Raw genomic sequence first — 22,483 nt, forward strand, 5'->3', positions numbered from 1 at the left:
GGATTTGCAATTCTCTCCCCTGTAGTCTTTGCTTAGGCCTTGAACATATAAGGTTGCAAGGAATGAGGGCTATTTTGGGAGTACTGCTACAAGCACGGTCAAAAATGGAAATGTGTGAGGCACATGGACTCTTCTGGTCCATCTGTCTCCAACGCCTTGACAGGAGGCAGTATGAGAGTGTGGCAGTTTCTGTGTATCACTTGCAAGGGGATTTACTCAGCACCCATACTGAGGCGGCCCCATTCACACCTGTTTTTGCTTGGGTCTTGGTTGATTCGAATCAAAAGTGGTCAAAAAATAACACAATCGAGTGTTAAAAAAATGAATTTGCCATTTCTGCCAGGTAACAATTTGATCTCAGATGCACTTCCTCTCACCTATGGGTTCCTCTGAACAAAAATAGTGATTTAATCAAACATAAATTTGCATTGTGAACAAATAAAATCATAAAAGTTTGAACCTATTTGAGGGTAAGCAGTGATTAGTTTTTTTTTTTGTCCCTTTAAGAGTTTTTAATTGAATACCTGAAAATAAATACTTAAACAGAGGTTGATTGCTGATCAAATGCATTTAAACACATGAGCATTCACATGTCACACGCACTTTCAACCAACTCTTAGGTTGGAGACAATTAAATGATAGTTTTATTACAGTAAGTCGTAAAGTAGATGAAAGCATTAACAAGAGGATTAAAAAAATCTATGGGGTTTCTTGAGATGTATATAAAACTTATATTTATAGTTTTTTACTTATTATTGTCAAGAACAAATATTAGAGGACAAATATTAATGTCATATTAATTGGAATGCAACTATGCAATTTCTCAGAAAGCAGTCCACAAGACTATGGCCCTAACTGGATAAAACCTGCTAATACTCAAATGACTGGAAGTTGGGGTTCATCTTACCTACCTTACTGATTACATTTGTCACAATACAATAGATGAAGCAAGCAGCAATATTTTCACAGTCAGTTTAATTGATGTAAGTTGAGATGACTACAAAAGTTTATTTGACTGCTAAAAATGGCAGCAAGACTTTATTTACAGAGAAAGTGTTCTGCCAAAGAGCAATGCCCCAAACACAATTGGTTAGGCCATCATGGTGTTGTCTGGTTAGTAAGGAAACTCAGTAGGTGACTCAGCGTACATATTTTTTCCTAAGTGCAATTGCAGCCACACTCAGTGAGTCATGACATCCGGCGACTGATGCAGTTGCACAAGCAACGTGATCTCATTGGCAGCTGTGGCCTAACAGCAGAGAGAGAGTATGAACTTTGTTGTCCTTTCTAAAGCATGACTGTTTCACACAGACAACTGTGAGCTAGTCTAGCAGCTGTTCCTACTCACTGCTCTTCCTGACAAGAGTGCTACCTGGCTTGCACATGGCATGTGGGGAGCAACAGTGTTTGCTCTACCCATGGGAGCTTGTGTATTAGTGTATGCTTTGTTTATAAATATTTGTTTCGAATATTTCCATTGTTATAACAAATGTATGACTGAGAAAACATTAAATGACACTTTTAACAAACCTGATTAAACAAATTAAACATCTCATCTGTTGCCTTATTGTTGCATAATCCGCTGCGTAAAAACATGCTGGATAAGTTGGCAGTTCATTCCACTGTGGCGACCCCGGAAAAATAAAGGGACTTAGCCTAAAAGAAAATGAGTGAATGAATGAATGGATAAATGGATTAAAAAACATTCGGCTCTCATGTATGCGTTTTCACAGGCATAATTAGTTAATGTGTTCCTAGCTTAAATATTTTTTAAACATTCTGCCTAAAAAATGACCCATTATTAGAAGGGAATATTTGTTTTTGCTGCATTGAATTTTGTGATCTATTAATTATTAGTTGTGAACCAATAACAACTGACAAGACATTAAACTGCCTGCTCAAGACATTGTATCAAATTAATTTTATCAAGTTATATAATATACTTGCTTTAAAGACATGAGCTTTAAGGTAATGTATCATGTTTTTCGTTATTTGCAATAACTGATATGCAAGTTAGGCACAATTAGTGTCAGACTCCACGCCCACGGACCATCTGATGCATGGTCACACACACACAAATAGATGGCAAGAACTTCCTCTCTTTGGAAAGTTATTACCTGATAGGCTTGTTTAACACAACCTCTTGAAAGAAAATCACGTTTGTAAGGTATACAAAATTGCTGGAATGCTGATGATGAATGAATCACTGCATTTCAGTTTAACTAGGTCTTACAAAAACACCCAACAAAATTTTATACAATTCTGACCTAATAATCTAGAATTCTAGAACCTAGAATCTAGATAAAAAGAACATTCAAAACATTTAAATGTATTACTTAAATGAGTAATATTACACTTAAATAAAATAGCTTCTGTCAAAGTGAGTTGGTTTTAAGCTGCAACATGGACCAGTAAATACATAATATATTGTATACTTTATAAGTGAAGGTAAAATCAGTCAACTACTGCAGATCAACTTTTACACAGTGTGCATCCCTTTAATTCTAAAAGAATACAAACTGTACAGTTGGTCAAACATTTTCAAGAAACATGTGAGCTACTGGACCATTCTCAGAAGTGATTTTTACAATATAGATGTGAAAGCTGTGACTGAGTCAACTACTGCTTTGCGATACCAATAACTACTTGTTTGTCAAGTAAAATGAAAATTTTCAAGTTTTGGTTCAGAAAGACCTCCACATCAAACTTGATCATCAGCACTCTTAGAGGACAATAACGAATTTCTGAGCTGAACAGAAATACATTTTCCAGGAGCAGCAAGCAGTATGTTGGCATAAGGAGACATCAGTGTCTGATAGAAATTTGACAGCATTTTTTTAGCTGATGGAATAATATTTTTAAAAAATCAACTAAGACATTTTATATTCAATGTCAATTTAAGTCTTTTTCATCACAAAAAAACAGTATCTTGAGGAATAGCTTTTGGAATCTTTTTACACAATTTTTTAAACTGGTGGCATTATGTGAACAAAAAAATTATTTGTGTCTGTTTAATGAAAAAGTCATCAAGTTAAAATATAAGCAGCAATTCGGTTTTTACTGAGGTTTTGTAACGTAGAAATCATAACTGGATAGCATAAAACATTAGACAGATGATACATACGAAGATCCAACAACTGACAACAACTGACTGAGCTGATCTGAAAAAAAGTCTTAAAGCTTGTACTGACTCTCCCGATCACTGTGCTCAGTATAAAAGAGAATGTAAGCCTTGGCTTTCAGCACAGCCTCCTCACTGACCAGAGTGACCGTGCTGTCATTGAAATGGTACCATTGGCCCTCGTGGCGCCCATATGCTGTGTAATGTCCTGAGCCGATTCTGTGCAAAAAGATGGCGATGAAGAATATTATATTTGATCTGGTTATCTGTATAGATTGTGAAAAGATATGATGGGGTAAAAAAGGAAATCTCATGAAAAGATCACCATATTTACTGATATAACATCCCCCCCCCCTTCTGGATAACAAAGAAACAGAACTTGTTGCTGATTAATGAGTTGTACATTGATAGGCCTTTGCTTACCCAGACCCATGATGCACCACAACAGCAGCAAGATCATACAGACATCTCTCAGGCAAGTTGTTTTCAGGCTGTAATTACATTGTGAAATTGCATTTATTATACTGTCACAGGTGTGTGTATTGTATTACACACATATATACAAAAGCATTTTTACACACACACACACAAACACACACACATTTTTTTTTTTTTTTTTTTGCCAGAGATGGGTTGCGGCTGGAAGGGCATCCGCTGCGTAAAAACTTGCTGGATAAGTTGGTGGGTTATTCCGCTGTGGCGACCACGGATTAATAAAGGGACTAAGCCAACAAGAAAATGAATGAATGAATGAATATATATATATATATATATATATATATATATATATATATAGTATGTTTATTAATCCTTTGAAGCATTGCGCTTAATCGAGAGATTTAATTTTTACACTTTTTTTCAGTTAGTTACAAACAATTAAATAACACAAAAGTACAGGGATAACAGGCTAATTTATTTCTACTTCATTGCAAGTAATGTTGTATTGTAATAGTGGAAATGGGAATTTTAAATACTTGATATTTTAAATCTGTTTTCTTTGAATCTTTTGATTTATATCAGAAAAGTACTCAATACTCTTAACTGGGCTCATACAGAAGTTGTAATTCTATCTCTGTGCTCTTGTGACAAGGTAATGCCTGGATTCTTTTGTGCTTGTACTCACTCAGGTGTGCTAAAAATGTAAACTTAAACAAAAGTATTACACAGATATATTTTATTTATTAGAATTATAGAGATGCCAATCATTTTGTCTACTGTGTTTTGAAGAAAAACATGCATTTTTAATGTAAATAAATATTACTTTATTCATTAATATCCTTTTATACATATAATAATAAATAACAGTATATTGGCATGATTTGTTTTCTTGTAATATTCATTTAAATATTAGAAACAAATAACAAAAAAAAAAAAACAATGTGTAACAAAACTGAATGCTCTCACCTCTAACAAGTAGCTTTTCATGTCAAGGCCACACATGGGAAACTCTACATAGGTGTCAACCTTATTCCTCAGAAATGCTGTCCAGTGGAACCTCTTCAAATGTAGACAAAGCACCTGAAAGGGATATGACATCATATAGCTGAAACAATATGGACAACATATTACCAAAATATTTAAATTAATATATTTTGGTTACCTTGGGCAGTTTCTGGATCCAGAATTTCTTGGTGGACTTCTGTCGCTTTTTACACTTATGACACATGTATAGCTCTGTTTCATCGAGCTCCTCAAGGTCTGTGAAACTACGAAGACAATCTGTAACCAACAGAAAAACTAAATACACTGCCCAAAATTAACCAAACTGCAGCAACTTCGTTTCAGATAATCTTTTACCACTCAAAGTGCACGTTGGCCCCGGTTCTTGGTCCTTTGTGGTTTTGATTCTGAACTGATTGGGAATGTCGAGTGAAAGATCTGAAGGAGAATAAGACAGGTGAACTTTTCCAACAATAGTTACAAAAGTCAAGTTTTTGTGAAATTATGCTTACCTAAGAATGGATCAAATTTCCGAGACTCCGTGCCGCATATCAAGCAATACACCTCATTCTGTAGAACGCCACCAAACACAGATGTAACAATAGTGGATGTCCCATTTCTAGAAACAATTGCAGAATTGCTCAACATTATTACACAAACATACACAAGTTTTGTTCATCAGGCCTTTATGAAAGAATGCCTACTTTATCTATTTAGACCAGGATTAATCAGCCACTTCAGCACAATTCACTGAGCATACCACAACAATGCACTTCCTTTTCAATAACCCCAGATCCATTCAGGTCACCCTCGACTTTGGTCTTCCTCACTTGTCTGCAGCTATTAATACAAACACGACAGGGTGGCTCTGCCTCTAGCAGCAGGCAAGTGTGGGAACAGCCATCTCTGTTTGAAACAGACTTCCCTCTGTGTGCCATCTTTATCACTGCTGCCCACATACTCACTAAACTAGCTGACAAGATATGGAACGAGGTGGCCTGCTGAGAGAGACCTAGCTCAAATTAAAAACTTGCCCCGAACTATTTGTGTACTGCTTTGACTAGAAAAAAAAAGTTGAAATGAATACTGGACTTTTTTGCCAGTGTGGTGGATTAAAAAAAAAAAGCTGAGTGTTTCAAAACGTTCAACCAGCGACAAGCAGATGCATATCCAAAATCTCTGAAAAAAATGACAAACGTCAATCCAGAGGTATGTCATTTACTTTCAAAGTACATGACTGTAGGTGATTTAACCATATATGTGTGCAGAATATTGAGGTCCTACTTTAGCTTTGGATGTACTGTGTGGCAGACCTGTGAGTGTGGTTTCAGCATCACCATGAAGAAGACTCCCTCACCTCAATGAGCATGTCAATTGGGGACAGTTAGCGGAACTTGAGAGGGCAGGGCAGGCTGTTTATTCACTCCCAGATGCCCCACCCCCGAGTCCTTAACCCCATACCATTTTCTACCCAAACTCGGTGACCTTGATGATGTTGAGGCGTACCTGCGCAGCTTTGAGGTGCTAGCAGACAAAGTGGTGTGGGATGAATCCAGCTACTCACCCCCTACATGACAGGGGAGGGCCAGCCAGCTTATCACTCCCTCCAGCCCCAACTTCATCAGGATTATTCTGCATTTAAGAGGGAGATCCTGCCTCGTTTAGGCCAAACATCGGTGTGCAGCATGCGAGTACCAACAGTGGACATTTGATGAGCGGTGTTCGGCCAGGACGCAAGCGGCAGACCTGCTACATCATGCCCATGCCTGGCTGCTACATGATAGACCCTCCGCCATCCAGGTCGCCAAGAGGGTAGGGATCAACTGCCTACTGCAGGCACTGCCTTACCGATGACTTTATCTGTTTATGCTCCGCAGCACCGCCAGCTGGACAGAACTTGAGGCGCTGGAGCTGAGGGAGGCAACTGAAGCCCAAGAGGCAAGAGAGAGAGAGAGAGGGGCAGTGGGTCCAGGAGAAATACTACCGGCCAGAACTGGAAGCAAAGATGCGCCAGGTCTGTAGCCTTCTTTGAGTGCACCTCTACTCATCACCTTCCCCTTAAACCACCAGATCTGCCACCCATCATCAGGGTGCCCTTCATCCACATTTGATGTAGTTGACATGCAGTAAGCATCTACCAATTTTCCCCACAAAAATGTTATTCATTAACACTTAACATTATCCTAAACACCATGGTTTGGAATAAGACTGAATTTTAGATAACTTTATATCACATATCAATTTTAACTTAATACCACATCAGGTACAAAGGCTACTTTTATGGCAAGATCAGTTCATTAAAGCAAATACAATGAGAAACAACAAACAAATAAAAAAAACTTAAGTTTAATATATAATAACTTTTCCTGGTAAAACTTTGCTGAATGTCACTTTAGGTCTATTTAATAAAAGAATAAACCTTCAGCAGTTATCAAAAGTGGGACAGTGCAATTAAAAATGTTTTGCACTGAGTGGGGTCTCACTTGTCCATGCTAAGGTATATGCGAGTAGAAAGAATACATGCGTGTTCAGAGGGGTCTCGTACATGAAGCATTTGCTCTCGGAGGCATGATTGGGTTCATCGGAGGTCACAGCAGGACTGGGTGACCCATTCTTGTTTCCCTGCATCTCTCGGTGGAGATGGTCCAGCAGGTAACGCAAGAACTCATGTGCATCCTGTTGTTGGTAGCCCCTGCAATAATAATAACAATAAAAATTCAAAAATCAATCCTATTAGCTTTCTTCAAGACATACTTAGTATTATGTTTATTGACAAGAACATAGTATATATCTATTTTTTATTGTTTTGAAATATACAAATGATATTCAAATGATGACATCACAAGGCCAGAGATAGTATTTGTCAATGCTACCTAAAAGTGACAAAGCTATGTAGATTTAGTAAAAAAATAAAAATAAAATTTAGTCTGGCACCAAACTGATACAATCCAGAACTTCTATATAGGATAATTACAGTGGGTTACTCAGAAATATTATTGCAAATAATATACATAATTATGGCAGTAAAATGTAAACATTTAAATTAAAAGAGTTACAGTTTTTACAGCAAACAGAGCAAAAATTTGTAGCAATAAATTGTAAAATATTCAGTACTGTGAAAAATTCACTGTTACTACTGCTTTTGTTGATAACGCTACATGTAGAAACCTAACATCATAACTTGTACAACCCATATTTATTTTTAGTCTCATTTTCAATAAATGATTCAGTTATTCACTTATAAAACTTCATGTTTCATTGCTAGATGATAACTTTTGAAGAGTTATTCAGTGTCATATTTTGGCCGCCACCTTTTGGTTAAATAATGTAATTGCTGCATACAACTTTCATTTTTGAGCATCAAGTTAAATGCATATGACGGTGAATTTATCTTTACCATAAATATCAGTGGTTTTATTTAAACTATAAACTGTTATCCCAGTACTTCTGTGTTATTTGACCATTTGTAACTTCATAATTAACTCAAAAGACTAAAAACTCAATCTCTTAAAATTAATAAACAAATGCAAATCACTATTATTTCTAATTTATGTTGCGTGGGTGTTGAGATCCCGATATTTTAATGATTAATTGAGCAGTGGAGCAGTGTACACACTGAATGCATTGATGCAGGCTAAACAAGTAGTAACAGAAAACACCTTCAATAAACTAATAACCCACCACATTCTAAATAACCCACCACAACTTCTTCCATCATAATTATATTTTACAGGAAAGGCCAAATAGTTTCATAAAAGTTATTAGAATGAGGCGACAGGCGATCTCTCTGCGATAATTACAAATTTAGGATTAATTTACATGTAAGAAAATGTATTAATCCACTGTGGTCAGTGTGTTCCGAACCGTGGGTTGTGATCCATAAGAATCATGGATCAACCGCGCTCGGTTACACCTCTGCTTTCCATATATTCAAGTGCACAGTTTTGGCATTTTAACTACAACAAGATTACAAAATCAAGAATTTTCAAGATTATTTTATGAATTAAAAACAAAAAAATCTAAACTAATCATTTACTATTTAAAATTACACAACTTTAGTAATACACAAAATAATATGAAACCTAGAATATTCCTTAAAAGAAGAGTTTGACAAATCCAAAGGAAAATTTGCAACAACTTGTGCAGCTGTGTGATTTTATGGTACCTGAAACTTGGCATTATTTTCCAGATGACATAAAAGAGAGCATCTGGGCTGAATGCAGTCTGACTTCCTTGCCAAAGCGAACACAGGGTTTTTCTGAACTCTTCAACCAGAGATCTGCACAACAGGGCAGATAAATATAGCCATTGTAATAGACACCATATGGACTCTAATATATCTGTGAGGTTATAGAGGATTATACTGTATAACAAGTGGTTATCAATGTTAAACTAAAATCATAACATTTAAGCCTTCATCATGTTAGGAATTGTTGCTAGATCAACACGAGCTAATGTACCAATTTTATATGAAAGTAAAACTTACATATAAATGTGTTTAAATAGAAATACATGCCAAAATATTTTAATTTCCTTAAACAACCCCCTCCCTTCTGTTTGCCATTTAATGGAGAGGACCTTACACACTGCTGTCCCCCTGACTTCTGGTGTGGTACATTCTCCTTCCTGCCGTTTTCCCACTTCGTAAGGCCACTGAAGGCAACTCCTTGAAATAACAGCTGAAAACTTGGATATTACTGGAGACAGGAAACAAACAAACAATCAAACAAACAAACAAAAAACAGGCTTTAACTTAACAGATGTCTTTCACATAAATTTCGGCGTGTCTTTTCAAACATCATTGTAACTCTGACAATTTACCAAAATAATACAGAACTCTGCCAATGCAGTCCTCTTATAAGAATTATGCCCAGCAAACGAGTTTAAATGTAAATGTTTTTTTTTTCGAGTTAGATTTAGTTTCCATTATGCAAGCTTTGAAATCATTGACAGCTCAACAATAAATCTGATTAAAAGCAATTTAAATTACATAATTGGTGAAATTGAATGTTAAATATAAACTACATTGTAGATTTTCAAGCAGCACTCAATTTGTTTAAATTACAGTTTGTTTCTCAAAAAAAAAATGTTGTATGACTTCAGAATTGTTTAGAATATAAGAAGAAAACATGACACATAATATTTTTATGTAATAATTGCATTTTAGTGACAATCATCCTGATTTGAGTTGGCATCAATATGACATGTGCACATAACTCTACATTAATTTAATTTCTAAAACTATGTACTGAACAGCTGCCAAAATAATGCCATTTAATCCTGAGAACAAGAATATATGGTCACTTTCTAATGTCTTGTTAAACTCTTACATATATTTGTCTCTTTATTAAAAAAAAACAGTAATAGTAAAATGTTATTGGAACTTAAAATAAGTGTTCTATTTTAACTAATTTCTCCTGTAATTGGTGCTTAAGAAACAGTTCAGATTATTATCATGAATGTAGAAACCAGCTGTAATGATTAATATGTTTAAGGATACTTTGACAAATTGAATGATTAAAAACAGCATTTGTTTTAACTAAATGTAAAGTCATACATAAGCATATCCTTGCTGCAAATATATATATTTTACCTTTAAAAAAATCTTACTGACTGCAAATGTTTGAAGTGTAACTTCAGTAAACAGAATGCTCCCTCTAAATAGTCAAAAATGCTAGTTTAGTGGTTTATATGATATTTGGTAAGAAGGGATGCTCATCTTGGTTAATTTTGCCAACCAACAACCACCGGTTGTAAACTAAATAAAAGAATAAAATAAATGGTCCTTCCCTAGATATTTTTCACTTAAATGACAAATTTGGATTACAAAACAAAACTGAATACATTTTAAGAACCAACAAAGGCTGTTTTTTCCCTATCATGTTTTTTTTTCTTCTGTCAAAAAAAATTAGCAGGCTATACTCAAATTGATCGCTTCACAGAAAATATGCATTTAATTAATTCTTCGCTCTTATTCTAATATCATAAAACTCTTCCAACATTTTTTATATAAGTCATTATTTTAAAGATTATGTCTTAAATGTATGGTTTTACCTTAGAGCTTGTGTGCTTTTATTTCCTTTCTCACTTGCAGTTCATGTGCACACGCTGCGTGTGATGAAAAACAATGATAAGGCACATACGTTGACTTTTTAGAATAGGCTACTATTCTATGTAACAATTTTGTTGTTTACATATGATATTGCATTAATTTGCATAGATGTTTTATAAGCTATAAAATGAAAGCCTCAGTTTGTAGTTATCATTATGCAAAAATCTAAAAAATCTTTAGATTTGTTTGATTTGTAGATTATGTAGGCTATTTTAAAAATTGATATTTTATAAGAACTATTAATAACTGTTATATTACAAATAAAAAAGGTTGGTTTGTTAGTTGCACGCTAAATAATTACAACTTTAGCTTATTTGTTGTGTTTTTGAGAACACAACCAGAGCGCACTCTGACGGAGAGAAAACCCAGACGCTCTGACTTGTGGCCTGCTTGTTTCCAAAATAGAGGGTTGCTGACAGCTTCTTTCTCCAATTGTGCAAAAAATTATACTTGACATTATGACACAGATCCAGGCAATCAGCATCAGCGCTAGTTTGGCATCAACTCGATTGTGTTATACTGTGACCAGCAATATCCTTCTTTCATTTTGCTTTTTTGGCAAAATATGTCTGTAGGCACATGTGGTTGCACATGTTACTGTCCCGCGAGTCAACTAATATGCATAGCACATTTATGCAGCCAATTAAAAATTTATAAAACTAAAAATAAATAAATAAATAATTAATAACAACAATATATATATATATATATATATATATATATATATATATATATATATATATATATATATATATATATATATGTAAATAGATATTTTTTTTATCATTTAACTGATCCCATTAATCGGTTTGACAAGGGCTATTTAGTTTCACCAGCCTGGCCAGTTTAAAGCTGCTATGAGCAGGCAGATTGCCTAATCCATCCCTTTGCTGCCCACTAAGTTCTACTTCAGCCAGCTGACAGGCCACAGAGGCATCGCTGTCTGCCAAATCACACTAAAGGCACCAACATAGGTTCAGGGGAGGCCCCTTGCTCAGGGTCATAAAGGCTGTTCTTACCTCAGAGACTGGAGAATGGCATTCATAAAGCAGGTGTTGCCCAGATTGCGAAGGCCTGTGGCACATTGCACTAGAGCGCCCTCCTGTGTGTTTACATTTAAAAATAAAAAGGAAAAAGCAATTATAAACATTTTATTTATTCACTGATTATTTACTTTATAATGATAACATATAATTAAAGAATATTACAGTATAGGCAGTAATGTTGTGGAAAAAATTATATTTAAAAATAACTGTTTTCTCGGTCAATAAACTGCCATTTTCATCAAAATATCCTTCACGAATAAATTAATTTTATAAGGAAAAAATATTTGAAAATTTTGAAACAGTACAACTAAATTTTCAGTAACTTATGACAACTTCTGACACAGTTGTGAGAAAAAGTTTAGACAACCTATTGAAGAATACCATGGCTTTTAGGATTTTGTCTGAACTGTTACTCGACTATTGCAACACCTAGACATTTTTCTAGGCTTTTTTCCCCCTATGGTTCTTTAGTTTAGCTTTCAAAATGTACTGTCATGTTGTTTTAGAGAAGAGATGTTTTCCTCTGGCAACCCTTCCAAACGTGCCATACCTGTCCGATCTTTTTCCAATTGTACTACGGTCATGAACATTATTCTTTCACATGTTAAATGAGGCCTGTAGAATCCATGATGAAGTTAGGGTTAGGGTTAGGCTTGATTTTCCTGCCACTTCTCTTGTGGATCTTGGAGTAAAATTGATAGAATGTCCACTTCATAAGTCTTCAACTAACTGTGGGATGATGGACTTCTGATTGATGGCAGCAACTGTTGCTTGATAATTGCAGTGTCTTAACACAAACTTGAAGGCTCCAGACCAACAAATTGCCAAAACGCCTGCTTTTAGAGGGGCACACACTTGCTGATGATCAGCTTATTAAATGGCATTTGACTAGCTGTGCTTGACTGCTACTTACATTCTTAATCCCTATTTTAAGAGTGTCCTAAGCTCATCACTCATCACTTTTTTTAAATTTTGGCTTTATTTTTAAGTAAAAAATGACATTTAAACTTTTATTTCGTTTATTTTCTCCTGATAAAAACCCACCAAGTTAAATAAGGTGTCCTAACTTTTTCAAAAGATGTGCATGTGTAGGTGGGTGCATAATATTTTTTCTAAGCTATTTCTTGGCACATTTTTGCAAAGATGCATAGAAACAAATTAAACTTACACTGTCTTGCTTCATCTTGCTGTCAGGAGAAAAACTTTCAGACATTTTTCTCTTTCTCTGTCTGTCGGTATTACACACAGAGCTGGACAAAGAATAAACCATTTAAACACAACAATGTCAATAAAGTTTTATGATGTTTGATTGATAAACAGATACATTATAAACTACAGTCTTACTTCTCCAAACTCTGTAGATGTTCTCTGACCCTCTGCACATGCCCAAGTTTTGTGTCATTCACCACAAATTCGTCGCATTTATAACTGCAGGAAATAGGTAAGAAACTCAAAAATAGTTTTTTTTTAACATATAACACTGCTTACTGAACAATATTAAATTTTAAAGTCCATTGACAAATATGAATGAATGAATGAATATATGAATGAATAAATGAATGATGAATGAATAATAGGGCAAGAAACCTACCAGAATGTGCTATAACTGTTACAGTCCATACACACAGAGTGCTGTTGACCCTTCTCCCTCAACTTTTCTCTGTCTGGCTTCCTTTGGCTGCAACCTGGAGCTTCAATCTCTTCAAAATGCTTTTTGGCATGGCCATTAACATACCTACAAAAGAAAAGAGATTAAATGCTTATGTGTGTATATTTTAATGATTAAATGTTATTTATTTCAGTAGAATTGTACTTCAACATGTTATAAATATGTTTGTATATTCTGTAATACATTAATAATACCAATTAAATATACATTTTCACAATATTAAACCCCAAATCTATGTTACTGTGTGTACTATATATATATATATATATATATATATATATATATATATATATAATTTTAAATAGTTTTTTGGTCTAGCAGAAGAAAGAAGCCCAAAGAGGTTGAGAGTGAAGAAATTATGACAGAATATTTTTTTTTTAAATAAATTATAAGTGAATTAGGAAAGGTGAATTATAGGTAAATTAGGAAAGCTTAATCTGGCCATGGTGTTTGTGTGAGAATAAGTGTGTATGGGTTTCCCAGTCATAGGTTGCAGCTGGAAGAGTATACGCAGCGCAAAACATATGCTGGATAAGTTGGCGGTTCATTCTACTGTGGAGACCCTTGATTAATAAAGGGACTAAGTTGAAAAAATAATCTATACATTTAAGTACTCACCGTCCACAATGCACGTTCATACACGTCAGGCAAACCCAAGGGCTTTTGTTTGACCGGCAAACTACAAAACATCAATACATATTGAAGTTACATTCATTATATAATTATAATTTTACAGATGCATAAAACCAAACCCATATATCAAAGAAGAAAAAAAACATAATAAACACTTTCGCATAGTGAACATATAAGGTGACATGTTAACTTCATCTGAATGTAATTTCTGGCTGTCGTCTGCTGGGAAAAAGAGCTTTGTTCTAATGCCTTGATCACCTTCCCTCTGAGCGCACATCAAGCATCTGAATTAGCCGTTGCTAAGAAACACTCGATTCTCATGAATGCTAGTCTGTCCATGATCCAACAAATGTGGAAAAAGTCAACAGACCTAGTCTGTCTCCTTGTACCTACTAACTGCCTGTGCAATGATTGAAAAAAATAATAGGAAAAAAATAAGTCTTTGCTACTGTAATGGGAGTTATAATGTACTTTACACAAAAGAAGTGACATACTAACAAAACTGCAGTATTACTAAAAACAGAAAACAAAATCAATGTAGGTGTGAACAGTACTTTAAGAATTTGCCATGAAAGTGCAGCAAAATTGCAGTAATTTCAATTTATATATTTGTTATTTGTTTGTTTGAAGTAGTTCCTAGTTCTGTTTTATTTCATTATTTTAATTTTTAGTGAATATTTAAAAGTTACTAATTATTGGGTATATGTACAGGACATTTAAATATTCAGTAATCCAGCTCAAACGCTTCCTAGTCTCCCATTATAAAATCACCACATTTAAGATCTGGTTTCTTAATAAAATAAATTACCTTCACTGCCTGATTGAGATACAATATAAAGTGGCTGACACAAAGTAAGCACTGCATTAAATTTCATTGTTCCACAACATGTCTTAAATCCTAAAGTCTATTTAACTGACTAAATTTAAATTAATTACATTATCAATGCTATAAAAGGAGCAATTTGAAATTAAAATTAGTCACATTAACCTTTCACTTAAGTTTATCTATGGCTGAAAAACACTTACTGTGTATATAACCCATTGTAAATACGAGAAGGTCTCTGTATGTTTCATAAGTGTAAAATGTGTTAAACAAGATATGGAGCATTTTTAGGTCCTCTGGGTGTGTGAAGGGCTACTGGCAGTCACACCCTAAATGTTCATATGTTTTTAATGTAATCTCATATGACAATTCATCTTGAGTCTATAACTTGTCTTGCCTACAATCTGCAGAGTAAGATGGCTTATATATATGTGTGTGTGTGTGTGTAAAAAAAATAGCTTCAGCAAAGCCAAATTAAGTTGAAAAACTGATAGGAAAACCATTTATTTGAAAATGCTATTTTTGATCTTTTTATTAAATATCTTCTTTAGTTCTATGTGCATGTTTTGTCAATTTTTACTAGAGTAAAAGAGAAAAATACTGACCCCAATCCCCTGTACATCACTAAATAACTATGTATTTATAATATTAGCCATGATATAAAACAATTACCAGACATCCTTTCATTTTACATACACACCTAAAAGTTATAGTACAGAGGGGAACAATCATGGTCTTCTTGACCTAATCAAGCCCTATATATATATGTATATTTATACATTTCAATTGTCTAAATAGGTAATAGTGCCCCTGACATTTCCCCTCTACTTCTTGCCTAAGCCTTGTTTTATATGAAAAACCTGCTGATGAGAAAACAGCTGATCAGACAGACACTATGCTCCACTTTATAGGTTTACTTCTCTGAGACCTAATGGATAACTATAAAGTTATTTTCAACCATTAATGTCTTTCTCATTTGTCCTCAGAAACATTTTCCCGCAAGGCCTGTAATATACTAAGCCAATAATTACAATTTGCAATAGCTAGTGAATTCATTGAAACCAGCTTACCACTAGACTAAGTTGCAAAAATGTTTGCATTTATTTCCGGTCTATGTAAATAACACTGCATAAACCGCTTTATATTTTGAACAGTGCTGCACATAAAAGTAATATTAATAACTTTCTGTAAAATCAACATTTTCAACAATCTACATACAAGTGTTACAAATTTTCGGTCCATGAAAAGCCATCAGCTAAACAAGCGATACAGTAAATGTGACATCAGTTTTATGTCCTTGAAAAAACAAACAAAATGTAAAATATGTTCAAAGAACAACAGTGGTGTCAGACTGAACTGAGCAAGTTTGAATGTTGTGTTAAGCTAACGTTACTTGAATTGGGTTATGATTAAATGCAGAAACTTTCATTGTAAAATTTAACACAATTACATTACGTGTTTAATATACGTATACGATGATGTCTTCTTAAAATTATTATTTTTATTAGCACCAACGTGTAGTCTCACTGCGCGATCTGCTGTGAGCAATGAAGAATTAGCCACTTCGGCTAACGAGCGTAACGTTACAGGAAACTGACTGAAATGCTGATTATAAGAGATAGCCACCATTACCATGTGTATTTAACTCACCGGAACAGCACCATGAAGAAGGGGAACCGTTGGGGAACCGGGTGAGATCCACTGTCATGCAGACACTGGAGTTGAGGTGAGGACACTCCATGAATCTGTGAGCTAGCTACACTAGCTAAGTCTACGTTTAAATGATTACTGTAATTATTAAATTTTTAAAATGCAAGTTGGGAGGCACAAAATACGTTTTCAAATGGGTGATTACTTTTACGTTTAAATGTGTGAGCTATATTGCTGGTCTGTTAAATGAAACAGTGTTGTTATGGGTTAAAATAGCAGACATGCACGCACAGACTCAGGCTGTTTCAAAACCTACCAAGTTCCCTAACTATACATCAAAAATGCTGTCTAAAAAGAGAACTTCTTCTTCGGTTTTACGGCGGGAAGGACCAACGTTTAAGGGATATTATCGCCACCTACTGTGTTCAGCTCTAAAAAGCAGAGAGAGCGCAAGAAAAGAGATGCCCTTGGGGCGAGAAAAGACATATGTTGCGTTCTAGTAAAACGAAACACGTTTTCTGCTCCACAAATAATTAAATATTTTTAGGCTTAAGGGAAGTTGCTGCATAATGATACATATTCTAATATTTGGGGGGAAATATAGCTACTTTCCAATATTTTGATTTTGTACATTGGCTATATACCATATGTTTATATGTGAAATCCAAACTCAAACGTGTAGCTTATGTTGTAGCATATGTGTAACTTGTATATTGCTATCAGATTTTTAAATGGATAGAGAAAGCAATAATTATTATATCACCTTCTGTTCTACTAATATTGCAAAATATCTAAAAATGTGTGAGCTTTTTATGTAAAAATATGGCAAACAATCTAATATAAAATATTTGCTAAATGTTCAATTGTTTTGTTTTCATTTCACGTGTATTTTTTTTTTCTTATTTACTTGGTATTTTAATTATGTACTTAGCCTATTCAATAATTTTCTTTTTGGCTTAGTCCTTTAACCTGCTGGGGTTGCCACAGCGGAATGAACCGCCAACTTATTCTGCAAATGTTTTATGCAGCGGATGTCCTTCCAGCTGCAACTCATATTGGGAAACATTATACACTCTCATTCAAACACATACAAACGATTTTAGCTTACCCAATTCACCTATAGTGCATGTCTTTGAACTGCGGGGGAAACCAATGCACTCGAGAAAACCCACGCGAACGCAGTGAGAATATGCAAACTCCATACAAAAATGCCAACTGACTCAGCTGAGGCTCAAACCAGCAACCTTCTTGCTGTAAGGCGACAACACAACCTATGTCACCCATACCGCTATAACAAAACTATTTGACCTGTGTTGAATTTTAATTATAACAAGTCTTTTTTAATGGAATATTATATGCCAGTAAAATATATATTTTTTGTTCTGAATTCCTAGACTGCATATCCTGTCTTTAAATACGGTTTCAAGTTTGTTCTTATGTCAAAGTGTCTCAACAGCTTGAATCTACAAGGTTAGACTTCATTATAAATAGAACAAGGAATCTGTTTTCCCTGGGAATTTTGCAATACTGGTTATGAATATGTTAAGTGGCTCAGTGGTTAGCCCTGACACCTCACCGCAATAAGGTTGCTTGTTTGAGTCCTGACTGGACCAGGAGGACTTTTTGTGTGGAGTCTGCATGTTCTCTGTGTTTGTGTGGGTTTGCTCCATGTTCTTTGTTTACCCCACAGTGCAAAGACATGCGGTATTGGTGAATTGGATAAATAAAGTTTATGGAGGCCACTGTGCTTTTTAACTTTTCAAACACAAGCAAACAATGTGCAGTTTTATAATTCAAACAATTTAATACCTTACAGACATTTTTTATGCATTGTGTATTTTAATATGGCAGACATATATTACAACGTAAATTAGAAAGATAAAAAAATATATAGTAGAAAAAAGAATAAAGCAAATAAGCAACACACATATTTTGTACTTTTTTTTATTTGTCAAATTAACCTCTTCTACAAAAGTAAACAATGATCGGCCAGAGTGTTCAATGTACAAATGTGAGTTCAACGATTTTTAAGTTTGGATTGTAGAGATTTCAAGAGTGGCTGGCTGTGCTTCCCCTCCTTCCATCTCAACTGCCTGCTCCCTTAGTGGTTGCTCTGTTGACTTTCCATCTTTTTTCTCACGTTTCTTTGAGCTAGGCCTGTAAAATTGAAAGAATTGTTTGAAATGGTATGTTGTCTAACTGAAGTATAAACATTTCAAATGAAAATTAACACAAACATAAATAAAATGACATACTTCTTGACAGCAAAGACGATCACCACAATGAGAATAATGGCACCAATTAGACCGAACACTACACCCAGGATAATTCCTATTGGGATAATTATAAGTCAGCATCATTTCATTAATAATGTGAATGAAAAAGATCATTTTCAAGTTTCACTTACCAACAGGTACATCAGATTCACCTGAATGGTCCTCATGGCCTTTATCTATTCAAACAAATATACATTTTTGTCATATTCATCTTAAGGTTAAATAACTATTGTAATATTAATTTTGTACCTGCTGAGTTGTAACAAGTGGCATTGCAACGATTAAGTGATAGGAATCGGTTTCCATTGCCCACACAACCAGTCCAATAGAACGGCTTGCATGTGTGATGCTCGGGGCTGTAGTAATACCGAAGATAGTGACCGAAACATTGTCCTGGCTCTCTGGGAAGCACGCAAATCTGTTTTCCTGTAAAAAAAAAAAAAAAAAAAAGAAGAAGAAGAAGGTGACATGCGGGGAAAAAGTTGTTTTTTTACCACAGGGTGGCAGCATTTTCTTAAGTTAATAAATCATGTATTTAAAGCATTGTTGATCCATAAATTAATGAGAAAATGAAACAATCTGCATCAAAATGAAGAGAGAGAGAGAGAGAGAGAGAGAGAGAGAGAGAGAGAGAGAGAGAGAGAGAGAGAGAGAGAGAAAACAATTGGCACATTATTGTAGACACATTTGTTCATAGAAAATTACCATCCATAGGGAACAGCTGATCAGCTCGGTGTGAACAGTTTCTCATGCACTGCTTCTCAGTTATGAAACGGTTTGAATTGCCACCCTCGCCATTGTATCGAAAAGGATAACAGCTGTCTTTATCTGCATCATAATACATATAAACCACAACGTCGTTTCCTGTCCCTTCATCTTGTTTGAGAGTGCAGGCCTCTATTTTGGAGGGAAAAGGTAGAATGAATTGCATTTCGTTAATGTCCAACATTCTGTCCAGCAATCGATATTTTAAAAATTCTCATGTGTAGGCTACAGTTCATTAGTGCCTGGCTTCTTTTTCAGTGTTGTTAAATCCAGAAGTACTTTCAATTAGGCTATTCTTATTTACCTATAAATAAATAAATATATATAGGCTCTTATTTATCAGTGGTCGCCACAGCGGAATGAATCGCCAACTATTCCAGCATATGTTTTACGCAACGAATGTCATTCCAGTCGCAACCCATTATTGGGAAACACCCATACACTCTGACATACACTCATACGCTATGGCCAATTTAGATCATCCAAAGCACCCAGAGGAAAGTCATGCAAACACGGAAAGAATATGCAAACTCCACACAGAAATGCCAACTGGCTCAGCTGGCACTCAAACCAGTGACCTTCTTGCTGTGAATCGACAGTGTTAACCACTGAGCCACTGTGCAGCCCATATATCTATATATAATTAAGTACAATAACATAAAATTAAAACATAATGTGAACACAAATCAAATAAAATAAATAATATGAAAAGTTCTTTTATATATATATATAATCTTTTTTAATTTAGTTTTTCATTAAAAGAAGATGGTGAAATGTTGATCATAGGCGATGTAGTTTTTCCTGCAAATTCTTTCCCCACAAATTATTAAAAAAATATGTTAAAACAAAGAAAACAGGTTGATTTATCAAAAGCTAAAACGATTGATTAATGATCCTTTAAAATCAGTTTTACCAGTTTTTTTTATTTCGAAATAAATAAAGTATTATAACATCAGTGAAAAGGGGATGCTCTTGCTGAATGAATAATGTGTAACTAGTCTGGGCACACCTAGTTTTTATGACAGTTGTAAATGTTGTCATTTTTTATAATATGTTAATGATTGCTAGCGATTTACACCTGGACGGCAGTGGCTATGTATTGCCTATAAACCTCAAGACTACAGGGCTGTACACATTAAAATAGTAAAAGATGTCAATGTTATAGTCACATAGATTGTTAAATTACATAGAACAGTTCAGGAGTGTTAAATCTGTTCAAATTGTTCAGTTCCAGTGTGTTTGTGTGTTCTCCACTAAAAATAAAAGTTCCAGAAGTTTTATTTACACTGATGCCTTAAAAGAAATATTTTGGCTTTCACAAAACCATTTTTTTTAGTTTGAGGACATTTTATTGCTATTTTAAATAAAGAACTTTATATGGAATTACACATTTCTATAGGTGTTAAGGTTCTTCTTTGAAGCCACAAGGCCAATGTAGAGCATTTTTAGGAGAGCAGTTCTGTGCTGTTCTTTGAAGATTAATCTTTAAGTTCTTTTTTTTCACTTTTTTATTTCCATTACGGTTCTTTTAAATATTATTCACAATATATATATTCACAATATATATATTCACAGAATATATTATTTTTTAAGAATTTTTCATCATCACTTTAAATGTAAATTCAAAATGTACATGTTTTAATTATGCTTTCATAATTTTACTTTTATAACTATAAAAGAGGATTCAATTATATCAGGGTTGTGTCTGTTTCTCTTTCAGTTTATGGAGTAAATTTGAATTGAATTGGCCACACCCTGCAGGGAGTTGAATTGTAGTTACAGGAAGTTGACTTCACTGAATTATGAAACAAATTCATGCAGATTTGAGTGTTAATGCATTTGTAAAGGTTCATTATTAAATATACATAGTTAATTTTTTTTCTGAACAAAATCTTCTTTTTTAAAGAAGAGTTACACTTAAGCTATAATTCAGGGTTTATCCTGATTGAACCTGCTTTTTTACTTTTAAATTTATTTCCACTTTCATCTAGATCAACCTCTGGTATTAAAATTTTCTAAATTCCTCAAATTCAGAAACAAACTATAACCGTCCTTTACACCATAAATGGCAAAATGGCTTTCTAAGGTGAGACAGGGACCCCACAGGTTGCTCATAATTAAAAAAATGTACTCTGCCTCATTTTATCACACAAGATGATGATTGTGTTTTGTGTGTTTTTAAAAAATTTTTAACCTTAAAAAATGATTTTATATAACAATGTATTATTTAATTAGTATAAAAACATTTTGTCACTCACAACACAAACTAATATTTACATTTTAATCTTCATTTGAAAAAGGAGGATAAGAAGACCCCTCTTACCTGGCTTTCGTGTTTGGGCCTGAATGTTGTGGTTCAGAGCAAAAATGAATAAAATTATGCCAAGCTCCCTCATAGTGAACCACTGTTGTGTGAACACTGGTGAAGGTGAAGGTTTGTAAATTATAAAAGGGGAGGATAACTTGAACTTTGTACTTTCACAAGATAAGAGCAATAAACTTTGAGGAGGGGACAAATGTAGATTCACATTTGTGAATGTCTGTTTCAAATAACTCACCAGATATGGTTATACATTGGCTTCCCTCGTTTTTCTTTATTCAGTTATCACTAAAATGCCATTTAAATACAATTGTCTTTGGTTTACTATAAAAGCATTAAAAAATTGCCTTGACCCATTTGGAAGCTTTCTCTCAGTAAGTTCTGGCCAAATTCCCTCCATTGGTCCTTACCGATCATGGTCTCCCAATCATCCCCATCCACTGAATTGGCTGTATCACTGTCCCTCCACTCCACCAATAGCTGGTGTGTGGTGAGCTGTTGCTGTTGTCCTGTGGCTGCTGTCACCCCATCCAAGTGGATGCTGTGCACTGGTGGTGGTGTGGAAGACCCCCCTTCATGGTTGTAAAGCGCTTTGGGTGTATGGCCATACACAAGAAATGTGCTATAT

General features: G+C 34.6%; 2 protein-coding genes across 3 annotated transcripts; both read right to left on the reverse strand.

Annotated features, from left to right (window-relative positions):
• Positions 1-2,472: 2,472 nt before the first annotated feature.
• Positions 2,473-16,835, reverse strand: usp3 (ubiquitin specific peptidase 3). 2 transcript variants are annotated; one of them, NM_001199871.1, is given in 15 exon segments: positions 2,473-3,340; positions 3,545-3,612; positions 4,526-4,639; positions 4,722-4,840; positions 4,919-4,999; positions 5,074-5,180; positions 7,107-7,253; positions 8,727-8,840; positions 9,145-9,258; positions 11,693-11,775; positions 12,888-12,969; positions 13,064-13,147; positions 13,311-13,454; positions 14,007-14,067; positions 16,495-16,835. In NM_001199871.1, coding segments are annotated over 15 exon segments (1,575 nt in total). In that variant the 5' UTR covers positions 16,586-16,835; the 3' UTR covers positions 2,473-3,174.
• A 1,452-nt stretch (positions 16,836-18,287) lies between these two features.
• On the reverse strand, positions 18,288-21,965 carry si:dkeyp-73b11.8. Its single transcript, NM_001386683.2, is given in 6 exon segments — positions 18,288-18,651; positions 18,750-18,825; positions 18,902-18,946; positions 19,020-19,196; positions 19,476-19,667; positions 21,859-21,965. Coding segments are annotated over 6 exon segments (693 nt in total). The 5' UTR covers positions 21,932-21,965; the 3' UTR covers positions 18,288-18,521.
• Positions 21,966-22,483: the final 518 nt, after the last annotated feature.

The sequence above is a fragment of the Danio rerio genome, chromosome 25 (genome assembly GCF_052040795.2).
Source record: "Danio rerio strain M-AB ecotype USA chromosome 25, GRCz13ab, whole genome shotgun sequence".
In the NCBI taxonomy this organism is placed as follows: Eukaryota; Metazoa; Chordata; class Actinopteri; order Cypriniformes; family Danionidae; genus Danio; species Danio rerio.

What these genes read in the sequence shown, in the direction of transcription:
- usp3 (XM_087311091.1), bottom strand. An exon ending in GCCAACGTGCACTTTGAGTG is followed by an intron (nt 4,841 to 4,918) that starts GTAAAAGATTAT and finishes TGTTGGTTACAG; the next exon opens with ATTGTCTTCGTAGTTTCACA. An exon ending in TGAAAAGCTACTTGTTAGAG is followed by an intron (nt 3,613 to 4,525) that starts GTGAGAGCATTC and finishes ATGTAATTACAG; the next exon opens with CCTGAAAACAACTTGCCTGA.